Genomic DNA, 21710 nt, shown 5'->3' with positions numbered 1-21710 from the left:
TGCTGCTTCCTCTCTTGGACGCAGGTGATTTCGGAGGTATTTGGTCGAATTGAGGGTGTTCGGAGGATTCAGGGGTATTCGGATTTTCCGCTTTTAGGGGTCTTATTCAGCTTGTGAATAGCTTCAATTGCTGGAAGCAGTCCTATTCTTGGCGATCCGGGCTCATAACTCTCAAAAGCCGTACTTCATCCGACCAATAAGATCTCGATGACTCTGTCTTTTATTACTACCAATTTCAAGCTATTTATGCTATTCACTAATGACCAATCCGCGTATTCGGAGTATCCATTTCTCCGGTTCTCTTCCAGTATTCATGAACTTGCATTGACTAGACCTCCGCACCGGCCCACAAAGCCCATAGCCCAACCCACCCCAGCCCATAAATGGGGCGGGTTTTGGGCCTGGCATTAGGCCCACTGGTAGGCTATGGGCCTAAGGTAGAAGCCCAATATGGTTTAATGGGCCCCCAAATGGGCCCCAAACATTGCAAACATGCCAATTCTTGGCATTTGCATAAGTTATGTAGACCTTCCTAGTAATTTTGAGTATTACAATTACCACCTGAGGCCCCTAATTGACTGAGATCTCATGGAAATCGACGCAATTCACTGATTTATGAGATTGATGAGATTAACTGATGAGATCAACTGATGAGATCGATTGATTAGATCCCAAGAGGTAAAACTATCTACATGCTAATAATGCTCATACAAATTATCCTCAACATGCCTCCTCTTCCTCCCTGATGTCCGCACTTGAGACGGTGCCGCATGAGACGGTGCCGCATGAGACGGTGCCGCATGAGACGGTGCCGCAGCGATAGTAGCATCGTCATCGTCATCGTCAACATCTATCAGATCACCGGATCTATCACCCTGCTCTTCAGCATCACTGATCGCATCAACGTCGACGACAGCTAGCACCTCAGCTGGCTCCTCGGCATCATCACCTGGCTTTTGAGCCGCCTGAGCCTCCTCCACCAGGATCTGAATCTCATCAGAGCCAAAGAACTGCTCAAATTCCTTCGCCTCTTGCACTTCAAGATCAAACCTTGACGTACAGAGGCACAACATCAGCTCTTCGATAGTTTGCGCCTTCAAAGAGCCCCGGCGATAGTGGCAGATATCGCGTGCAGTGTTAAACAGACGTTCAACTCCAGCACCTGTGGCTGGAATTGCAAGGTAATCTCTTGCAAGTGCGGCAATAGCAGGGAAGCGATATTGATTCTCTCTCCAAAAGGAGAGCGGCTCATCAGATATAGTTAAACCTGTAAGAAATTAGTATCATGAAGATAGGGATGGGTTTTCGGCCGAAAAACCATCTCTCAAGAAAGAATAAACATAGAGATTAACTTACTGCCGTCGAGATACTGCGTCATCTCATCATCTTTAGTCGGGCCTAGCGTTGCTTTACCAGCTTTGCCTTTGCGTTTGGAGAGAGACTTCGGGGGAGCCATCAGGCCAAGAAGGAAGGATCTTGGCATCGATCCAGAGGAAGACACTTGCGGGCTATTTAAAGTAGTAAGACGCTCCTGGATAGGAGTAAGTGCCTCACGGAAAGCCACTCGATACTGCTCACGGATCTCTTTGGCATCCTCCCAGTCATCAGATAAAAAGAACTGGAATCTACTATCCGGCGATAGCATCGTACAAACCGCATAGATATGCCCGCGCATATGATCCGTCTTCTTATAGTACTCCGACAGTTTTGAATGGCTTGCTCCGAGGGAGGTAAGCATCTGCTGTTTCCATGGAACACGTTTTCGTTGTAGCTGCGACTTGCACTTCTCAAGGTGTTCAAAGAGCTGGTTATAGATCCTGAAGACAAGAAACGACGTCGCCTCTCGTGTCTTCGAAAGGGCGAGCGTAAAGTCAAAGAATGGCCTTGTGAGATAGATCAGATAGTCAATTTGGCGCCATTGTTCATCATCAAGTTCGAATTCTGTACAGTTGAACTGACGACAGTATTCATTGATAGCAGTACGGAGTCTCTTCGCCCGGCGTAGCATCAGAAACGTTGAATTCCATCGAGTTTTGACGTCCTGGATCGGCATAAGTCCTTGCCCTGGAACTTTGCCTTGGCCTTTGTCGAGGTCGTGTTGGACTTTGAGGAAGTGATCTCGACGCTGAGGGCTCCCGCGGATATAAACAGCAAGAGATCGTATCCTCTTTAAGGTATGCGCAATGTCCCGTTTCTTAGACCTGGCCTCCGCATTCGCCTTAGCAAGGCTAATCTGTTGTTCCTCTGTCCAGACAGTCTCGGCTTGTTCATTCTTTGGGCATGCTTTAAGTCGGTGAAGTAGTTGGTTCAGACTTAATTGGATGACATGAGCGAGACAGGGGACCCGGATGACGTTAAAACCAGTAGCCGAAAGCCGAAGGCTCTTGTTGTAAAGACTGTTGTAGTGCCTTAACCAGAGTCTCATTATTCGATGCGTTATCGGTGGTTATTCCAAAGACTCGGCCCTTAATGCCATGTTCGGTAAGCGTCTCCATCAGAATAGCACTTAGGTTTGCACCTGTATGCGAACTATGAAGGGGTTTAAAGCCGAGTAGCACCTCACGGTAGACCCATTCGGCATCGATGAAATAGCCAGTAATAGCCATAAATGCCTGCTGAAATGGAGATGTCCAACAGTCTAACGCAATCGAGATCTTTGCATGTTCTGGAAGCATTCTGAGTGTATCATGCTGTCGTTCTTTAACACGGCCAGACAGGCGACGTCGAATTGTATCAGCGGAGGGCACGATCGGAGGGCTTAGGGCGGATTGTGCCTAGATTCAAGACTTAAGATTTAGTTAGGTGACGAGGAAAATAGAGGCTGATTGGTAAAGACGGCGGATTTGGAGGATTTGGGGGATTTGACGCCTACGGACTGGCGTCTGACGGACTTACCTCTGCGATGAGCTCACGAAATGCTGGATTTTCAACGATTTGGAATGGAAGCCGGTTAGTAGTAATAAACTCCAAGATTTTACTCTCAAAACCTTCTTGCGAGAATGTCTGGCTATGACTACCCTGATCATGATGCTAGTTAGTAGGGTCTAGTAGAGCTAGGTATGATAGTATACCGTTTGAAGGAACCTCGTCAATTCAGCCCTCTGCCGGCGTCCACTTGTAGCCTTTTGGCAGGCTGAGGTCTGAAGATGACGGGTAATTGTTGTCGTGCCATGACGACCAACCCTCCCATTGGCATCCTTCTTAGTAGTATAAGGGTGCTCAAGAATTGCATCGCAACGCTTACACAAGACCTTTGGGTTTCCAGTCGCCGTATGGGCCACTTGCTCAAACTGTTTCCAGGTCTCCGAAGCGGAGCCATGCTGTGACTCCCAAGCGATCTTGTTTCTAGATCCATAGTCAGTCTCCAACCACCAGTTGACCCAATCAGTGTGATTCATCGCGTCGTAAAGGAAAAACTGGCCTCCTCTCCTACCAGGACCGACACGTTGGAAGCGTTCAAGGGGATCTAGGGCGATAGACGAAGGAACAGACGGCTCAACGAACGAGAAGCTATCAACCTGCCGAGAGGTGGACGGAGTAGCTGGGCAAAGAGAAGGCGTAGCAATTGACGAATTGTCGGGCTCAGTGTCGAACAGGCCCAACTGGGAGGATCTAAACTCCTGGCTTTGCGACATGATCAGGATGACAACTTGATAGTAGGTTCAAAATTGGATGAAGGGCTTCAGGGGAATAGCTTCAGGAGGAAGAAATCGACATACCTTCTTAGTGAGAGAACTGTCGACGTATCGACGCCGTAGCAAACAGATATTGTAAACAGAGATCACCGTAGCAGTCGACATTAAAACGGAATATCTTGATTCTAGCATCTGATTGGCTAGATCATGCATATGCAGTGAATTCAGCCCATCCAAAGCCCAAGAAAAGTCCATGGATAACCCATCTCCCCGCCCATTTTACAATTTGTTCGCCCAAAACATCTCACCCCATGGCTCATGAGATATCTTCAAACCTCTCATATCTCTGTAATCCCCAGAATATTACGTTCCTGTGAAGACAGACGTTAAGTCTGAGAGATTGGCTATCTTTTGGTATAAATTTCAACTCTATAAACCTATAATTCATAGATTTGACCCTTGAATCTACAGTTCAACAGAAACATGCACCTACTTCTAATTATATGAGATATATATCTCTACATGTTGACACTTTGGAACTCTCTAAGTACTAGAATACTACGAAAACTTGGTGAAATTGGATTGTTTTTTGGATGACGCCGGTAAACTATAGTGCCTACTGTAGCTGGCTTCATCTACGACCTTAATTACTATGTCGTCGCCGTTGGATCTTGAGATCTTGATTCTTGGGGGAGTTGAACCCCGGATTGGGAGTTGAAATACTAGATCAGGCCTGGTAAAACGTCGGGCCGATGTATGCCTTGTAAAGGCTTACAGACTGGAACATGCGTAAAAAACAGGCATTAATCAGCGGTTTTATGAGCGCCAAGATCGTAGTTATGCATAGAAATGGGCTATATTGGGGGCCTCATGGGCCCCCACTCATGGGCTATGGGTTGGGGCGGGCTATAGAGGTTAGGCCCACAGCCCACTGCTGGTTGGGCTATGGGCCTAAAGGTCGGGCCCATTTATGGGCTTTGCGGAGGTCTAGCATTGACAATTTATAACTGCCTCAGGCAGAGATTCTGTCTAGGTCACATTGAAAACTGCTGGATTCTCCCTTTCCTCTGTGGGTTTATGATCTAGTCTAGTCAGCTATCTATAAGTGAAAGCTAGAAGAGCTAGTAACCTAAGAAGAACGCAGTGCGCTTCCCTACTCTCATAAAACCCCTTTCTAACCTAGTGAAACCCCCAAATGAACCTTCTATCAGGGATCAGCATTATCCTGGGCCAACTGGAACAGACGCTGCAGATGATGAGGACGACGAAAGCACGCAAATGACGTGGCCAGACACGGCAGACGAAGTCAAGGCCTTACCTCGTGCTAGCACTCCCACTCCAGAGAGACGCTCTCAAAGGCCAAGGAAAATCTCATATGCCGATATACTCGCGCAGTCGAAAAATAACAACTGTTAGCGAGTTTAACTGATTTCTTAGTTGCTTTCTTCGATTTCATTTATTAGTCATCTGATCTTTCCTCTCATTGGTCAATCTTAACTAAAACGCAACTCAAATATCATCCACACATTTTAATGTCTTTTTTCACCTCTCCGTCTCCCCTTTCCAGTTCTTCGTTTCAGGGCCGATGCGCGCAACGCGCGCGTCTTCCAGTTTGATACTGTTTATGCAAGACAAAACAGCTTGACAGGGGTCTTAAGGCCGTTAATCCAATCTAGCCTAGCGTACTTTGATATAGGGTTTGGGAAACAATCTACGTGTGCAAGAAGGGGGAATCTAATTTCGAATTCGGCAGCACAAATGGGGTGCTTGAAGTCGAATACATCTGGTCCAGGAAGGCTCGCTTGATCGTTGCTTTCAGACCAAGATTGAGCAGGTTTGACGGCCATGGAAAGTTCAGCTGATGCACACTCCAGCAAATAGTTCAGTACACAGGTTAGAGCCTGGCGAAGATTGGTCTGGAAGATGGGAGATTTTGGAGGTTCGTGGTTAATGAAGTCCGGCAGAGCTTTTTCAAGTACAATAGAGAGATGCGACCCTTCACTGGCTTTACTTTGTTTTTGTCCCGTTCCTCTCTTATATACTTGGGTATCCCGCCTGGACGACCTTATCCCGGACCATACTGGCGCTCTCCTTACTTTCCATTCTCCATCTCTCGGCTTCTCTACCAGGCGATCTAACAGCCAACCGCTCAAAGCGGAAAGGACTAGATGCAAAATAGGGGTTCAGGGGAGGGGAAACAACCAACGTGGAATCAAGAAAATGCCGAGAATCGCCGGATTATCGACTTCACTCTCCGTTGTCTCAGCCATGCCACCGTAAATCGGCGGCTGAGGTTCAGTGTCTACCACGAAGACAGAAGTCAGATCCCGCCACAAAAGTCAATTCCAGCTAGAACGTACAGGCCGCTAATGAATAGGCTACCAAAGCTGCTTCGGTTAAACTATTCATGTAATATCAACATGCCTCGTGCATGGGCCCCCCGCCCCAAAATGCTTTGAAAAGCTTGTCCGAGCTGACAAACAAAGTTCAGGCAACCATGCGGCGAAGCGCCATGTGGAGAGTTCAAGTACACTGAATGGAGAGGGGCTGAAGGCAGATGGTGCAGCGTAGCGGATGTCAGGCTGGCCAGGGATTGGCGCGTAAATTGAGTTTTGCTCCCTTTGAGTTTTGCTCCCACATTATTGAGAAACATAATCGTTGTGATGGAGAGTAATAGCTCTCTAAGCCGTAAGCACAGCCTTCTATATGATGACTGGGAGGGCGGAGGGCTGCTGCATACGAAAGGGCTAGGGTAAACTGGCAACCCGGGACTAATTGACTACCAGGCGATCTTGCCAGATTGCCAGATCTACTGTCATGGATTTTAGTCTTGCAACCTATTGGTTGATATAATACACTAACTGAAACCACGCTAATTGTGCTGACCTTCGAACTGAGTCCAGACACTATACGGAGTAGAGGCAGAATATTTATCGATACTCGGCTCTATTTTCTAGAGATATGATACGAGCGAGCTTCTTCAATTGCCGGGTAGGATGGTCTCCACAATAGACCACTGCCTGACTATCGGTAACTGAAGTAAAGTTCAGCGCTAACCCCAGAGAGCTTCCGTAGCCGCTCTTTTAGGAATACAGTTCCCAGCTATTGTGGGGTCGCAAACCTTGGCGCCGTATAGTAATAGTCCTCAACTTAGTTTTGGAAGTCAACAAGCCCAAAGGCCTACGGGTCCAAAACTTACTCCTCTACGACAGACTTTTAGTGGCTCTCCGGGTCGCACCCACACGTCTTGTGACATATATTGTATCACTCGCTTTGGAGCTGAAGCATGAAATTACAAGAGAATGCCCTTTTGCCGCCGTGACGGCCTTGACGGTGCTGGGTTTTACGCAGATTGGGTAAGTATATGGGCGTTTGCTTGTAATACTTAATGGGCGTGACTTACCAGATATAGGTTTGACAATGGCCTTATGGGAGGCCTCGTGAACCTAAGTGCCTTCAATGATACGTTCAACTCACTCACCACTACCATGGTTGGCCTTATTGTTTCTATCATGCAGATTGTCATTTTTGGGTAGCCTTCCGCAAAATGCCCCTGAGTCACCCCAAAAAGTCTCCGAAAAAACACCTTTTTGCATAAAATCCAGGCGTTGGCGTGTATAAATCTGCTAAATAATAAGATATAATCCTGTTTTTTACACTTGTGTTGATTCTGCTGTTAGAGTACTATATGATCCTGCTTGAAGGTATTCGTAATTTGAGGTAATAATCTCAAATTAGGGATGGATGTAGCTCGTTTTAAATTCTTTACTAAAATTTGAAGAATTTAGATGATTTTAGTGGCGTGTAGGTAGTATGCAGGATCTTTGTTGATGAGGTTGCTGAAATATAAACTTGTTGTTTGCAGGAGAATTTATACCTACTGGAAGTACGAATACGGGTAATTATTCTGATATCTACTTATTTGATTCCGTAACTGATGGGTAAGGTTTTTCTATTCTAATAGTCTTGTTCTGTTCGACTAGCGGTATCGGGCAATGGTTCCGTTTTAATCGATCTAGCCTTCAGGCTAGGTTCCTAGTATAATTGGATGTCTTGCTCTGACCGGGTGAAACTTTTTGTGGATCCCTAGCCTGATAAAAGGTGGGAGATGGGGTACTATGGGACTTCTCTGGGGCTTTCTGGGGTACTTCTAGGATTATTTGAGATTTTTCTGGGGTTTTGTTGGGATCTTCTGGGGCCGCCCCAAAAAGATAATCGATAGCCAATTAAAAGCATAACCTAGTAAATTCCTTTTAACCGATCCCCTTCTTCTCAGTATTCCTGAATCACAATAATAAAGATATTCTCGAGAACATGGGTCAGGCATCCGATCTGCCACAAAATTACTGACAGTATGTATGTATCTAGTCAAGTTTACAGTCCATACAGAGCCCCTTGCGCTATGGCAGACCGTTTGCAAATTGCCTACATCCAAGCACATCCAGTTACTTCCAGGTCTTTGACTCGTTTTCCTCGCCACAATTCACACATTCGCACAGACCTTCTGGTGTAGCTTTATAGCCTCCTCGTATTCATGACATTTTTTGCCGGTTCAAGCTGATTTCCTGGGGGAATGAGGTGTTCTAAGTGTCTGAGCACCACGCTAGACAGAGCTAGTAAAGTTGAAAAGCGTTTTGTGGTGGATGTTGTGTTTCAGCGATGGGAATCAAAGGTGGCGCCGGAAACGTATTACGGAACCCATGACTCAACTACATTTCTCTAGAGCTTTTCACTGACCTATATATCTCAAGTTGCTGCCACAGACAGGGGCATGGGTACGTTTATGTCTAATCCCAAATTTCTATGTCAATGGATCTTGCGATTTCAGCGACAACCCTCTCAGGGAGCATTCTGTCTAGCGCAGGTATCGCTTTCATAATCAGCCGTCATTTTTGGCCGGTTACCCCTCGGCCTTTCCATAACGCTTTGGTTATAAATCTTCTATTTGCAAGTAATTGTCCATATCTATCTCTCATGTCCGTTTTCCTTGATGATAGATAACTGATATTTAGGGGAACTTGCAGACTTTGCAAATGCTTTGAATAACAGCATTTCTGGCCTCGTTATCGTGACCAAGAACAAACCCCTGGCTGATGGCGTTGGTTGTACCATAAATGGATTTATCGGACAACTTTCTGTGCAGGTTAGTTTTCCTCCCAGTATCTCTCTTTTGAGCATTTTTAGCTCGTCTTTCTTCATCTACACTAAATCCTAGTTCCTGACAGGTCACTCTTAGGCTGTGGATTGTTCCACCTTATCAATCGCTATTTTGACTCTCGTCATGGTTTTGTGTCCTCGTACAGTCATAAAGCAAACTGTTAGGCGCCAAATTGGTCAGGTTGGATGTGTCTGGATATTACCTATTATCACTAGTAAGACCTCGGCCGCCGCACTATCTCTCTTCTGACCTAAAATAGGTTCTGTGGCCCTAATAAAGGGTTACATCCACCCAGTCAGTGGGAACTGGTGCTGGATCCAAGACCATCCCGTGTATTTGCGATACGTGCTTGCGCATGCATGGCGGTTCGCTATAATAATCTTCCTCATTTGCCAGTGCGTGATTGTTCACATACACCTTCGGCATCTGGTCAACTATCCACCCTGGAGCGGCAATAGCAACGATTTGAGTACCCATGACGAATTACCTTCTTCAATACCAATGAACCCAAGTCCTCCAATGGGAATAACCGTTGATGCCACTGAAAATCATTATAAGTTAGGTGTCGAAAGGGCGGAAAATCTTTCCAGGAAAGGTAACTTATAACTTGAATATGGATGAACAGAAACCTAGCTAATAGATCTCTCTGAAGGCCGACTTAATAGGTCTTCCCACGATTCCGCTAGACCTTTGAAAAACGAATTCGACCCTGACTCCTTTTCCAACGCGGATATATCTACGAATGGCGCGACTCTTCCTACGAGTAGGGTGGACTTTGAGACCAAAGGTCTCAGGAGAAAGCAACACGAGATTCTCTTTCGGAAAATTAGAGCCCTCAAGATTTATCCGACACTGTACATTATCCTCTGGCTTCCAGGAATAGCATCCCGCATTGCTGATGCTATGGGGCATGATCAGAAAATCCTGGATCTACTTCAAGCGTCGACCCAATTTATTGGTCTGGCCAACGCAATTGCATTTGAATGGATACAAAGGATAGCGCAACGTTAAATGAACACTTCGACAATTAAGTTCCTACGTCTCGATCTCTCCTCTCTTTCCCAAGTGCGCGCCTTTGCAGAAGACTGGGAAACCAACCAGTTCCCGCCAATCCAATCCCTCGTCTTCAACGCAGCCCTACGGTTTCCCGGGAGAGTGGAGTACACCTCTTGACCAACAGTCAATTGGTGCTTCAGGCATTAACGAAAATGTTGCACTTTCAGTTGGTTTCACGCATTGTCTCCAAAACATGCGCCGACTCGAAGGTATCTGGATTTGCCTCGTCAGTACGAGATAAATTCCGTCCTGCTTCCGATCCTCAAAGTACAGTCGCCATAGCGAGACGACTATTTCAATTTGTATCACTCGCGAGGCCCCACTTCCTTCCTCCATAAAAGCCATTTGCTTCGAAGCATAACTGCGTTGTATGATCTCGCTGTGAGGAATGCACAGCAAAGCTAGTAGTCGGCAAAAGCTATTCAACACCGCATGTACTGATTTTATATCTGTAGATCCCACGACGGAAGCCACTGGCTGGGGTGAGTTCAGTGAGTTCACCTACGATCTCGGTATCTCGCCCATACCTTCGAAATCGGAGATTAATCCGCCAAAATCACAGCCTTTGGAAACAACCTCGTATCCAACCCCCAGTCTGTTCCCAGTCCAGACGTAAGAACCAATACGTTAGGCTCTGATTTCTCGACTCCGACGGATCTCGATCCTTTCCAGTTGCTAGATGTGCCAAGACCCGCACATTTGCACCCGACCCAGTCCACATTCGATTATACGCCGCGACCGGCAACTGGCCTAGAAAGTTCTACGCTACATAATACGCCCGAAAATATGAATGGCGTTGGCATGAGTCCACCACTGGCAGAGCCAGCGGCGCTCATCTCCCAAGCTGCTGAGCAATGTTCAAGTCCACATATGGTTGATGACCCTGCTGAGGGAAATCAATTCGCTAGTCAGTCTCTTTCCCTTGAAGCTTGCAACTTGCCCAGGTCCCTGAAGTTGCGCCCCTAGACCATGCTCAAAACATGATACTATTGTTTCCGGATTTAAGTACAAACAAACTTCGACAAGCTATGGAACTAGGTGACCGTCTTTTCCCCCAAGACTTGCCCACTTGGAATCACAGGTCAATCACTGGCAAGCTGAACGATTGTGGAGTTTCGTGGGTGTTTCACCAGGGTCGTCTGCAAGACAAAGGATCGCTGGAATCTGTAGACACATCAAAGACATGGGCAATCCAAACGCGGAAAACTACATGAGGATTCGACTCACAAAAGTCCAAGTCGACATGCTCTATGAGACCACCGCCAGGCCCTGGTGCGAATTTCGACTTTCAAGTGACATCGCCACTGTATGAAGTCATTCCATCTAGCAACGGACCGACCGAGCAGTATATGATAGGAGTTGCACTGGGTAGCCCAGGCATGATCAACGAAGATGAACCTTTACCGCCGCCTCGGTTCGATACAGCAATCTTCGAGCCAGAGCGAATGACACAAAGCCCCCAGGCTTACAAACAGAGCAAGTGGAAGAAGATTCGGGGAATGTTCAGGGCAAAGAATGCACTTACATCGCCATCAAATCAACTACATGGAAGCTTGGCTCAGCAACCCGAGAAGTCCAACAAGCCCAAGGAAAGGAATAATTCTTTGGAAGAGTGGCCGGCTTTTGAGGTAGACCCTAAGACAATCATGGGCGGCGTTAATCAAAGCCCTCCACGTTCTCAGAAGTTTTCACTGAGCGGGAGGAAAGCGCCTCCAGAGGAACCACCCGTTCAAAGGCTGCTGAGTGTCGACATCCCGGATATCCAAATGGAGCGATATAGTGTCATGTTCAGCGACGTTGTCAACAAGAACGAGAGACCTTCACTGCTGGCCAGAAGGGCAAAGATATTGGACAATCTCCGTGTCCCGGACGCAAATGTAGGACTTATCCGAAATATGTCTTGATATAGAACTTCTGATATGATATAGGGATTTCTGAAAGCGCCTGCGCCACCTCCAATGCCACAACGCCGGGCAGCGTCGCCCGCGAGATCTAGCTTCACCTTATTCCCAAGCTCACAGCCGTCCAAGGTGGCTCGGTTACTCGGCACGCAGAATAACAGGAATATCCTGTATAGCTAGGGAAATACAATTGTCGGGACATAACGTCCCGTTCTTGGTGTACGCATTCTTGCGCGGAGCTGCGGCTCCGGTGTTGTGACCGCCGAGTGTCCGTGCATGGGATTAAGGGGTATCTTGGAACCTGAGATGACCTGGAACGAACACATCTATCTACATGAATCAATCAACTTTCGCTTTAGGAGCATAAACACTGTTCACTTAACTGTGTACACGGTACCTAGCTGGTGATACCAACAACAATGGATGTACTAGGCGATTGGCGCAACGGAATCAAAAAGGGGAACTACCCAAAATGATGAGATCAAAAGAGTGTTGATTCCTGTCTCCTATCTACTGGGATCGAGGGGGTTAAAATAGCCTCGAGAATACCTGGTATCGAATCCTCTAGAATCCCAGAGGTACCGTTTGGGTCAATACGATGCTGATCACCATTTTCCTGACAAATAACTTAATGATCCTCCAGTAATATTCACATCTAGACACGTCTACATGTCGCTCAAATTCATCGATTACGCCTCTTCATATTTCCCTTGGCTGGAGAGCACTGAGCCAAGGTTAAAGACACTGGTGAGCTGCCATATACATGTCCCGGAATAAAAGCTGACCCTCCAAGCTGGTTGGAACAGACGAGTCTGGCTTCTTCTCTCTCCTTCTTTTGGCGAGGATCCCTTGAACATCCCACCAGAATTTGCGTACTGACAGCGAGCCGAAGTGGAGGTGAGGGATAACAGCGTCGTTGATTGGGGTTCAAAGTCCACTGGTGAGGTGTTCGGTTTTTCGAACCTCCCGATGTAGTCCTCGAGCTTGATGCAGTCTCCAAAAAGTTTTAAGGCTTCTGTCTCGCCTCCTGATGAGGAGTTGCAGCTTCCGATATATCCATACCCTTGTTTTCGAAAGTTGGAACTCCAAAATCATTATTTGGGCCCATCGATTGAGAGTATTGAGCATCCGCCTTGAAATCCGGCTCATGATCAACCGAGTCATGCTCGAGACAGCTCATATCCATTTTATCCTCCTCCCATGGGTCCGGGATGCTCTTGTGTGCCTCGACTGGCTTGTCCGGGCTGCCGTTATTAATCTTCTCAACAACCTTTTCGAGTTGCGCGATACTCATTGTCGGTTTGTCGCCATTCTTTTCAACCACCTCGTCGGGATCAAACAGAGTCCTACCCATTTTGACAATCACCTCTCTTTTCGGCCATCTTGATCACATCAATATCTCTGTCCGTGGCATACGCATCTGTGTCCTTCTCAAACACCAGGTGCGCGACACCCCAATGTTTCCAAAGGTTGGGAGGATAGTCTGCGGCGCTTCGCGAACGACCAAGAGCTTTTGATTTGGAGTCAGCTTAGTCTATGACTTCGAGAGGTCCGTCTGGCATTCTTGCAAAAGTCGCCATCTGCTTGGGTCTACTCGTGCTCGGTAGACATAGTGAGAATCCTAAGTCCACACCGGGATGAAGATGGATGACTTCGTGTAAAGCTGGAGAATCATGAAGTCGCAAATCTCTTCCCTGCCAGTAGAGGACTACTGGTCTTGATGCATTTCCTCCTCTCATCTTGTAGTTTGGCGACTGATACCCGAGTGAATCTCACAACAGATTCCTCCTTGACAATAATTCACAGATTGGCAAATTCTATTGGGGTCCTCTTGTTAAGACGTGTAAATTGAGTTATGCAAGGGGCTCAGATCGAGATGGAGATCGGGAAATTTGAATGTGTGATCTCACCACATGTAAACAATCAATGACATTTTGCAACTCATAGTAACTACGGCGCGTGGAATACGAAGTATCCTTGATATATATAAATGTGATACCATACGTATCTATATCCTAAATATGGCTATCCTTGTTTTATTGACAAATGGTTCAGCCGAAGAAGCCCCGAATTTGTTCGTCAGACAAAGTCTTCAAACCAAACGCCTCGTTAAACAGCTTTCCGGAATCGAACTGGCTTCCGAAACCTTCTCCAAAGATTGCTCGCCGGATGAAAAGGGGAGCAAAGACTCCTGGGTTAGGAGCCGGCTTGCTCAACTCCGCAAACGCATCCTTTTCCAAATCAATTGTCGAGACGGTCTTCGTCTCAAGACTCTTGCCCGACAAGACCAACAGCTCTTTCTGGGACACAGAGGCAGAGCTGACGTAAACGGTCTTGTTCTTGGTTTCCGGGAGGTTGTTGATGATTCCAGCAATTCCGCGACCAACATCGGCGAGAGTGGTGGCATTGAATTTTCGCTCGCCGCCATCATACAATGTTGCAACGGGTCCGGAAATATTGAGCAAGAATCCCACTTTGAGGCCCCAGTCAAGGAAGGGGCCAGTGATGAGGAGCGAATAACTCAGACCAGATTCCTTATTGGCCTTTTTAAGATGTTCCTGGGTGGCCACCTTGTCGCCATAGACGGGGAGCTTGGCAGTCTGGGGATTGGTCGTGTCGCATCCGTATTCTGAGGGGATGTACCGCTTTACCCCGGCGGCGACAGCGGCGTCAACGAGACGGAGGTGGGTGTCCCGTGGCACTGCACTCATACCAAGTGTGCTGACCACGACATCCTGGCCAGTCAGGGCATTCTTGAGGGAGTCAAGAGATTTATAGTCGACTTTTGCGACTTGGGCTCTTGCGTTAGAGGTCTTGTCACTATCTTGACGAGACAGAACTGTCACATCGAACCCAGCGTCCAGCAATTGATCCAGGACAGCTGGGCCTAGGTTGCCGCTTCCCTGGTCTATGTTAGTTGAGTGCAAAAGATAGGAGGGCAAGGTTACTTACACCGGCAAGAGCAACTTTAGCAGGCATTTTGTCAAGACCAAGTCTTGGGTTGGTAATGTTCGTATCGAAGTTGGCTTGATTGAAGGTAGAATAGTTCAACTTTCGAGGAGGCGCACACTCTTTATATACCTGGATACATCCTTTGCATTGTTGGAGGGATTCGCAATCGCTTTCCTCTTTGTAATCATCCCGGGCACATCATTTTGCATGATAAGTGATAAAAATGCCGAGTTGGTCAGCCTTAAGATCTTGGTCCCGCGCTTACATGTACATCCTTAGAAATTCACGGAAAACTCCCGCACGGGCAGCGGCTTTGTCACCCCTCCCGTTGGTATCGTTAGCGTCAGTCTACCTCTCTCAGTTTGAGACTGATAATGGTCGGTGTCAGTTTCCAGTGATAATCCTACTAGATATTCTTGCTGACCGATAGACTGGCTCGATCAATCTCCTCATTCCGGTTGACATGGTTTCATCGATTATGCTGTTTAGCAGGATGGGCGTTACAGGGTTGAGCAGTTTGTATATATTCGAAGTGTTTTACGGCGTATTCTCAGCTAGTCCGCAATCCTTGTTTCCGGCCAGTCTAATATTATCAACAAAGGACTCGAAGAAGATTGCTGTTCGAACTGGAATGGTGTTAAGTATCAGCTCCGCAGCCCTCACAGGATTGCCAATTGGCGAAGCATTGATACAGACTGGTAGCGGCAGTTACTTGTATGCCCAGTGTTTTGATACTGTTATTATGCTTGTTGGGACTACCATACCTGCTGAATGGCAAAGTGTACAACATGGCATTATCGTCGTTTGTGAGAGGTGAAGCTGGGATTGAGGCACAGAAGAAGGTGTGGAACGAATTGAACGAAAACTTGGAAGAAATTCAGCCAGGGATCACGACATAACCTCGGTGTACCTGAGGAAGACAGCGAGCCAAATGGAGAGGCGTCGGGCTGTGAAAGGAGTCAGACGGAACTTGTCGATCTACATACGGTTACGTGGCTGGATCATAAAGCACTTGCTTAAGTACCACAGATTACCGAAGGACTACCGCTTATGGCCATGTCGAGCAGCGGCAGTGCACAGGATGATAGCTATCCGTTACCTTTAAGATATTGGTCTATGGCCTGCAGTTCTTATCAGATATGGAGGTTGTGTCGAACGCGAAACAGTAGGGAACATGGCTGAATCGGGACGATAAGACAAGACACCGCTTCTTATCATGGGACATATCGGGCACCATACTACCAGATAGATTTCTCTTCCAGTTTCCATACAACTTGCCCGGATTACTGCAGCGCGGCCCCTTCCGCGGTATGGGAATGCACTGCAGCATCGGTTCGGCTCGGAGCGGGATTAGGGGGCTTGATCACGTTTTCCCAACTGACTAACGGGCAAATGCCCGCCGCTTGTAAGCTTTTTCCAACCCGCCATTTGTGGTGGCGTTGGTTCTAATTATGCGAAAAGAATTAAGCGTATAGAACACAGAATTTGAAGGACGCTGTCTTACCAAATTCGGCTCTGCTTTGTAAGTATGGATTTTCATGTCCTGCCGATCTCGTTATTATCTGGTACCCATTTCTGCAGAATTCATCCCGAACAGTAAAGTGTATACGGCGTCGATTTTAGGGATTGAGCGATCGGAAGCCCACATATCTTTAAAACATAGTCCCACTGGATTTGAATGCTGAGGGGAATCTTCGTTGAGCCGCGTATCCGTTCACGGGTGGTTTCTTAAGAACTTATTCATGCTGAACTTAGAATCATGGATGTATTTCCGCACATCGTAGAGACCGAAAACCATGCCTCGCGCATGAAATGAATGATAATAAAAGGCCATATGAAGCAAATGAGACTATCTGCCAATTAACTTGCTGTATTAGCGACAAAAGAAATAACAAAAAGTGCAATGGCTCGGAAATTCAGCAGAATGCAACTGCCGGCAGACCCCGCCGCGGATGACACTCATTGTGGTGGGGTGAGTGACTATAAGATCCCAAGTCTCGCCCTAAGATGAGAGCACAAAATGGACGCCTTAGAGTACAATCCCAACCTCGGCCGTGCCGTCTTGGGCAGCGGCACACTGCAGAAACTCCCCGATGAGATCGTCCACCTGCAGGTGAAGGCCCCGCTGGTGCTGTCGACGCCCTATCAGCTCAGACAGGCGGAAACCGTCAAGGATGTGCTTAAAGGTCAAGTCGCCGGCATCTTCAGCGAGGCCACCATGCACACACCTACGAATATCACCGACAAGGCTCTCGAATGTGCTAAGGCGAAGGGAGCCGACTCGGTCATCTCCATTGGAGGTGGAAGTACCATCGGCCTTGGAAAGGCGATTAGCATTCGTACTGGGCTGCCACATATCTGCATTCCGACAACTTACGCCGGTAGTGAAATGAACCCCCGTCTTGGGTGAAACTGCCGATGGGTTGAAGAAGACTCGTTTTGATCCTAAGATCTTGCCCGCGACTGTCATTTATGACGTTGATTTGACGATGACCCTACCGGCGGCTATGAGTGCCATCAGTGGTGTCAATGCTATCGCTCATGCTGGTAAGTACTCATAGACTCATATGAAGCCCCAAGAATATAAGTCTAATGCATTTCGACAGTCTAGGCTCTCTACGCACGTAACACCAACCCAATCATCACCATGATGGCACTGGAAGGGACACGAGCTCTCGCATCATCCCTTCCAGAGATTGTCGAGAACCTATCCTCGCAATCCGCCCGATCCAAGGCTCTCTACGGCGCCTGGCTCTGCGGAACATGCCTGGTCAGTGTTGGCATGTCCATCCCCCACAAGCTATGCCACACCCTCGGCGGCAGCTTCAATCTCCCTCATGCTTAAACCCATACCGCTGTTCTGCCACATGCTATCTCCTACAATGCACCTAGCATTCCTGAAGCTATGAAGCAGCTCGCCGACGCTCTGCCCGACAGCAATGGTGACGCTATCCACGGCCTGAACGTGCTCCTGACTAAGCTTAAGGTTAAGCGCGGCATGATGGACTTCGGGATGAAGGAGGAGGATATTGATAAGGCAGCGGATATTGCCATTTCCAATGCTTATTGGAATCCTCGTCCGATTGAGCATGCGCCTATTCGGGAATTGCTGCGCAGAGTTTGGGCGGGTGAACCGGCTCGGGCTGATCTGTAGATATACTACGATTTGAATAGCGAAATGAGAAATGAGTAAATTCCTGAAAGCTTCGGACTTATGCAATTTTTCGAATACTAAACAACACTTTAAAAGTTTCTGGCGCCACTTTGGACTGCTGGATTCCTTGATCTTTGGTATAATACAGTATAAATGCGAACAAGATAAACCCCGCTCCGTAAACCACTAACAAAAGAAATGCGAACGAACGTCACCCTTGGCTTCCTCCGTAACCAGAGTATCCTTCACAACTCCTTCCACTACACCACCATCTGCGCAGCCATCCTGGCCGTCGGCTGCCGCTGTTATGTTCGCTTAGCGCGCCTGTATCTAGATGCAGCAGTTGGCAAGGGTTGCACCCCGTATCCAAGTGATGTTCCACTGAAATTGATAACTCCTTACGTGAAGCTAAATATGGACAACATTCCACGTCACCGATCTGCCCCTGCCACTCAAAATGAACCACATCTGCGACCTTGCGCAGACTGACCGGATCTAACAGACTCCGCGTGCTATCAGCTAGCCAAGCTAAATGCGACTTGATGATGACCGACACAAATGGTACTTCATGTCCCCATCTCTGCTCGACATCTCGCAACTTGGGGTCTGTCATCTCCCAAACTACCATACTCTGCAAGTGCCACCAGGAGCTGTTAGTATGTACCTTCTGACGCTGAGGCCGTAACCACATATTGGATTATGTCTCAATTCACGCAACCCCCGTACCAACTGGAAGAGTTTATGATGGGACGCCATAACAGCCCAGTTGCAGAAACTCATAACCACCATGGCACAGGTTCTTATTTCTCGTCAAAAGTCCCTCCCAAGATGAATTAGTGAATGGAATCAGTTTTCGGCAGCGCCATCGGGTAGAAATGGAGTACCTCTCCAGTCAACGTTGGAAGGCCCAGAGAATTGATTCTACGAGAATTGGGGAGAACAATTTACATTCATTCTTGGAGGAATAACAGGAAATTCTGTCCAAACTGGAAGGGGCATTTCACCCAACAGTTGTGAGTAGGTTTTCAGACGAGGACCTGATGCGTCTTATTGGCGAGTCACAAGAAACTAGCCGTCAACGTGTTGAGATGGTGCAATTGAAACAGAAGCTGGAGGCAAGTCTACGAGAATGATCCACTTTGTTATACTTTTGTGTTACGGGCCCCAGGCTATATGTTTACCATAATCACTACGATGAGCAACTGCCATAGCTCGAGTCGCAGTTAGCCGAAGAACGGTAGTCACTCCCCGATCCACTTTCAATTTGGTCAGCCAATTGCATTTTGCATTGATCTAGAGCTAGCTTACCAGTATCCTGTCGCGATTACCTTACGAATACTGCATGAAACCGGGTCTATAACTAGATGATCCGTCAGCATAGCTTATGTAACTAGAATGGACCCATAAATAAGTTAGTGAGAAATAGGGGTAATGGAAATACAGAGTCATTGACATCTCAAATTGGCCGGATACAGGACAAATCGTGACATATCCGTACTGCCTGCAGCAATCTCCGAACTGAGATCCGAGGCAGGTGTAGCCACTATTGCTAGCGCTTGAGTCCATTAGGTGAGACATTGGAGCTCGAAGTTGCAGATGGTGTCGCACTACATTAGTCGATGCGGCTGTCGATGTTACGGTACTAGTACTAGAGCAGTCACCATAGTTCGGGTCACAATTACTGCCACAGTAATCGCTGGCTGAGCCGCTAAGACAGAGCAGAAACTGTCAGTTATCATATCAAAGTGTACAGCGACATTTTGGCTCATATGCCCATGTCTGTACCTTTATCACTGTGCAGCTGCGCCGGTGTCCGTACATATTATAAACGGGATGTATGGGCCCATGTATGTTGAGCCAGCCGAAGGGGATCTGTTGAATTAGTTGTGTTATCACGAAGCTCATAGTATATACAGTCAACTCTCGCTTATACCACGGTGGGATATTGCACATTCTTGATAATAACACATCCCTTGCTTGGATGGCCCCTTCATTCCAGCTTTTTCCATATAAATTGACAGAATATAACACATTTTGTTTTACCACACTTTCTTCCTCTCAAATCTGCTTAGTCAGCGCAATCAACCAATCAGAATGCCTCAATCTACAAGCTCTCCTACCCTCCCGACCCCACCCAAGCGCGTCAGAATGGGACCAAAGCGTACCAAATTGGGTATATCAGACGCGCAGAAACAGGCACTACGGGCATTTTGGTCTAATACTAGCCCAAAGCCCACGCAGACTGCATGTGCTAAGTGGTTTGAGGACCAATTCAAACAAGTGATTGACCGGTCAACCATATCAAGGATCCTTTCATCCAAATACAATTATCTTGATACGGGCCCTGCAGGGGCAAACAAACGATCTTCATCCTCTCATTGGCCATTATTGGACCAAAAGCTATATGACTGGGCAGATAACCATATTGGCAATGGAATACCAATAAATAACCCTTTGATCCAAACTAAAGCAGCTGAGCTTTGGAGACAAATACCGGAATACAAAGATCGGACCAAACCTCAATTCTCTGAGGGTTGGTTAACTCGCTTCAAACAACGCCACTCTCTTCAATATCATACTTTCCACGGGGAAGCTGCCTCAGTCCCATCCTCGGTACATGATCAGATCAAAAGCACCAAATCGATTTGCAATCAATTCAAACCGTCCGAAATCTACAATATGGATGAAACTGGCCTATTTTGGCGACGTATGCCAAATGGTGGTCTTTCAAAGGGAAAAATTGCTGGCAAAAAGCTTGATAAAACACGAATCACTATTGTTGTTGCATCAAATGCGGATGGTTCCGATCGAGTCCCTTTATGGTTGATTGGCACAGCAAAACCCCTCGCGCACTCCGGGGGTTAATTTCCGAGCTCTGGGATGTGTTTGGCGTCACAACAAGGCAGCATGGATGCGTCATGACATTATGGAGGACTGGTTGCGATCTTTCTATGGGCGTATTCCCTTAGATAAGAAAGCTTTGCTCCTTTTAGACAATGCTTCACCACATGTTATTGGACTCCAGCGAGCGCCACCACCACCCCGGATTACGGTTGTTTTTTTGCCAGCAAACGCAACTTCAATTTATCAACCCTTGGACCAAGGTATTATCCAAAACTTGAAGCACCATTATCGGAAGAAATGGATGCGCTATATGATTGCTTTTCTTGATCGTGGGATAGACCCAAAACAAAGAATGAGCATTTATTATACTGTTACCTGGGTAACGCAAGTTTGGAGAACAAGTGTATCAGACCAAACGATTATCAATTGCTTTAAACAAAGTACTTTGATTAGTCCAAAGTCTATACCTATACCTGAGTCCGCGCCCGAGTCCGCACCTGAGTCTGCACTATTTTCCGAGCCCGGATTGAGTGATGAGATTGAAAGTCTATATAATCAAGCAATTGATAAGCTTGGTGATAAAGATATTGTGCCATTTGACGAGTTTTTGAACCCTTCGGACGAAGACATGTTAGAAGATGGGACTGAAGGGCGAGATGAGACCAATGAGCAAGATATATATATTGCCCCAACAACCTCAGAAATTCAGGATATTGACATTGATGGGCCCCCACCTGAGCTTCTGTCTAATTCTGCTATATTGGACAGCCTCCAGGATATCCTACTATGGGTTTGTAGCAAAGAAAAGGGTACCTCGGACCATATTAGACAAATTGAGAGCTTAATCAACGACTTTGGCAGGATTCAGATTGATGAGAAACGTCAGGTGACTTTGGATCAGATGATGGGATGGAAGACTAAATAGGTATTAGGGCTTAGAGTTAGCTTGTCAAATATTATGTCATCCTCTCAGCAAAACACAACTCAATTATACCACGTAATTTGGCTTG

General features: G+C 47.0%; 1 protein-coding gene across 1 annotated transcript; it reads left to right on the top strand.

Moving 5' to 3' along the window:
• Positions 1–11198: 11198 nt before the first annotated feature.
• Positions 11199–11753, top strand: N7446_010850 (uncharacterized protein; the record flags this gene model as incomplete). The annotated part of the gene is made up of 1 exon (XM_058519593.1): positions 11199–11753. One exon carries the CDS (start codon positions 11199–11201, stop codon positions 11751–11753), a length of 555 nt encoding a protein of 184 aa, XP_058368431.1.
• Positions 11754–21710: the final 9957 nt, after the last annotated feature.

This window comes from Penicillium canescens (genome assembly GCF_028828765.1).
Source record: "Penicillium canescens strain IBT 15451 chromosome Unknown utg000007l_segment0_segment0, whole genome shotgun sequence".
NCBI lineage: Eukaryota > Fungi > Ascomycota > Eurotiomycetes > Eurotiales > Aspergillaceae > Penicillium > Penicillium canescens.
The sequence above is the reverse complement of the archived record's forward strand: the minus strand, read 5'-3'. Positions and strand labels throughout refer to the sequence as shown.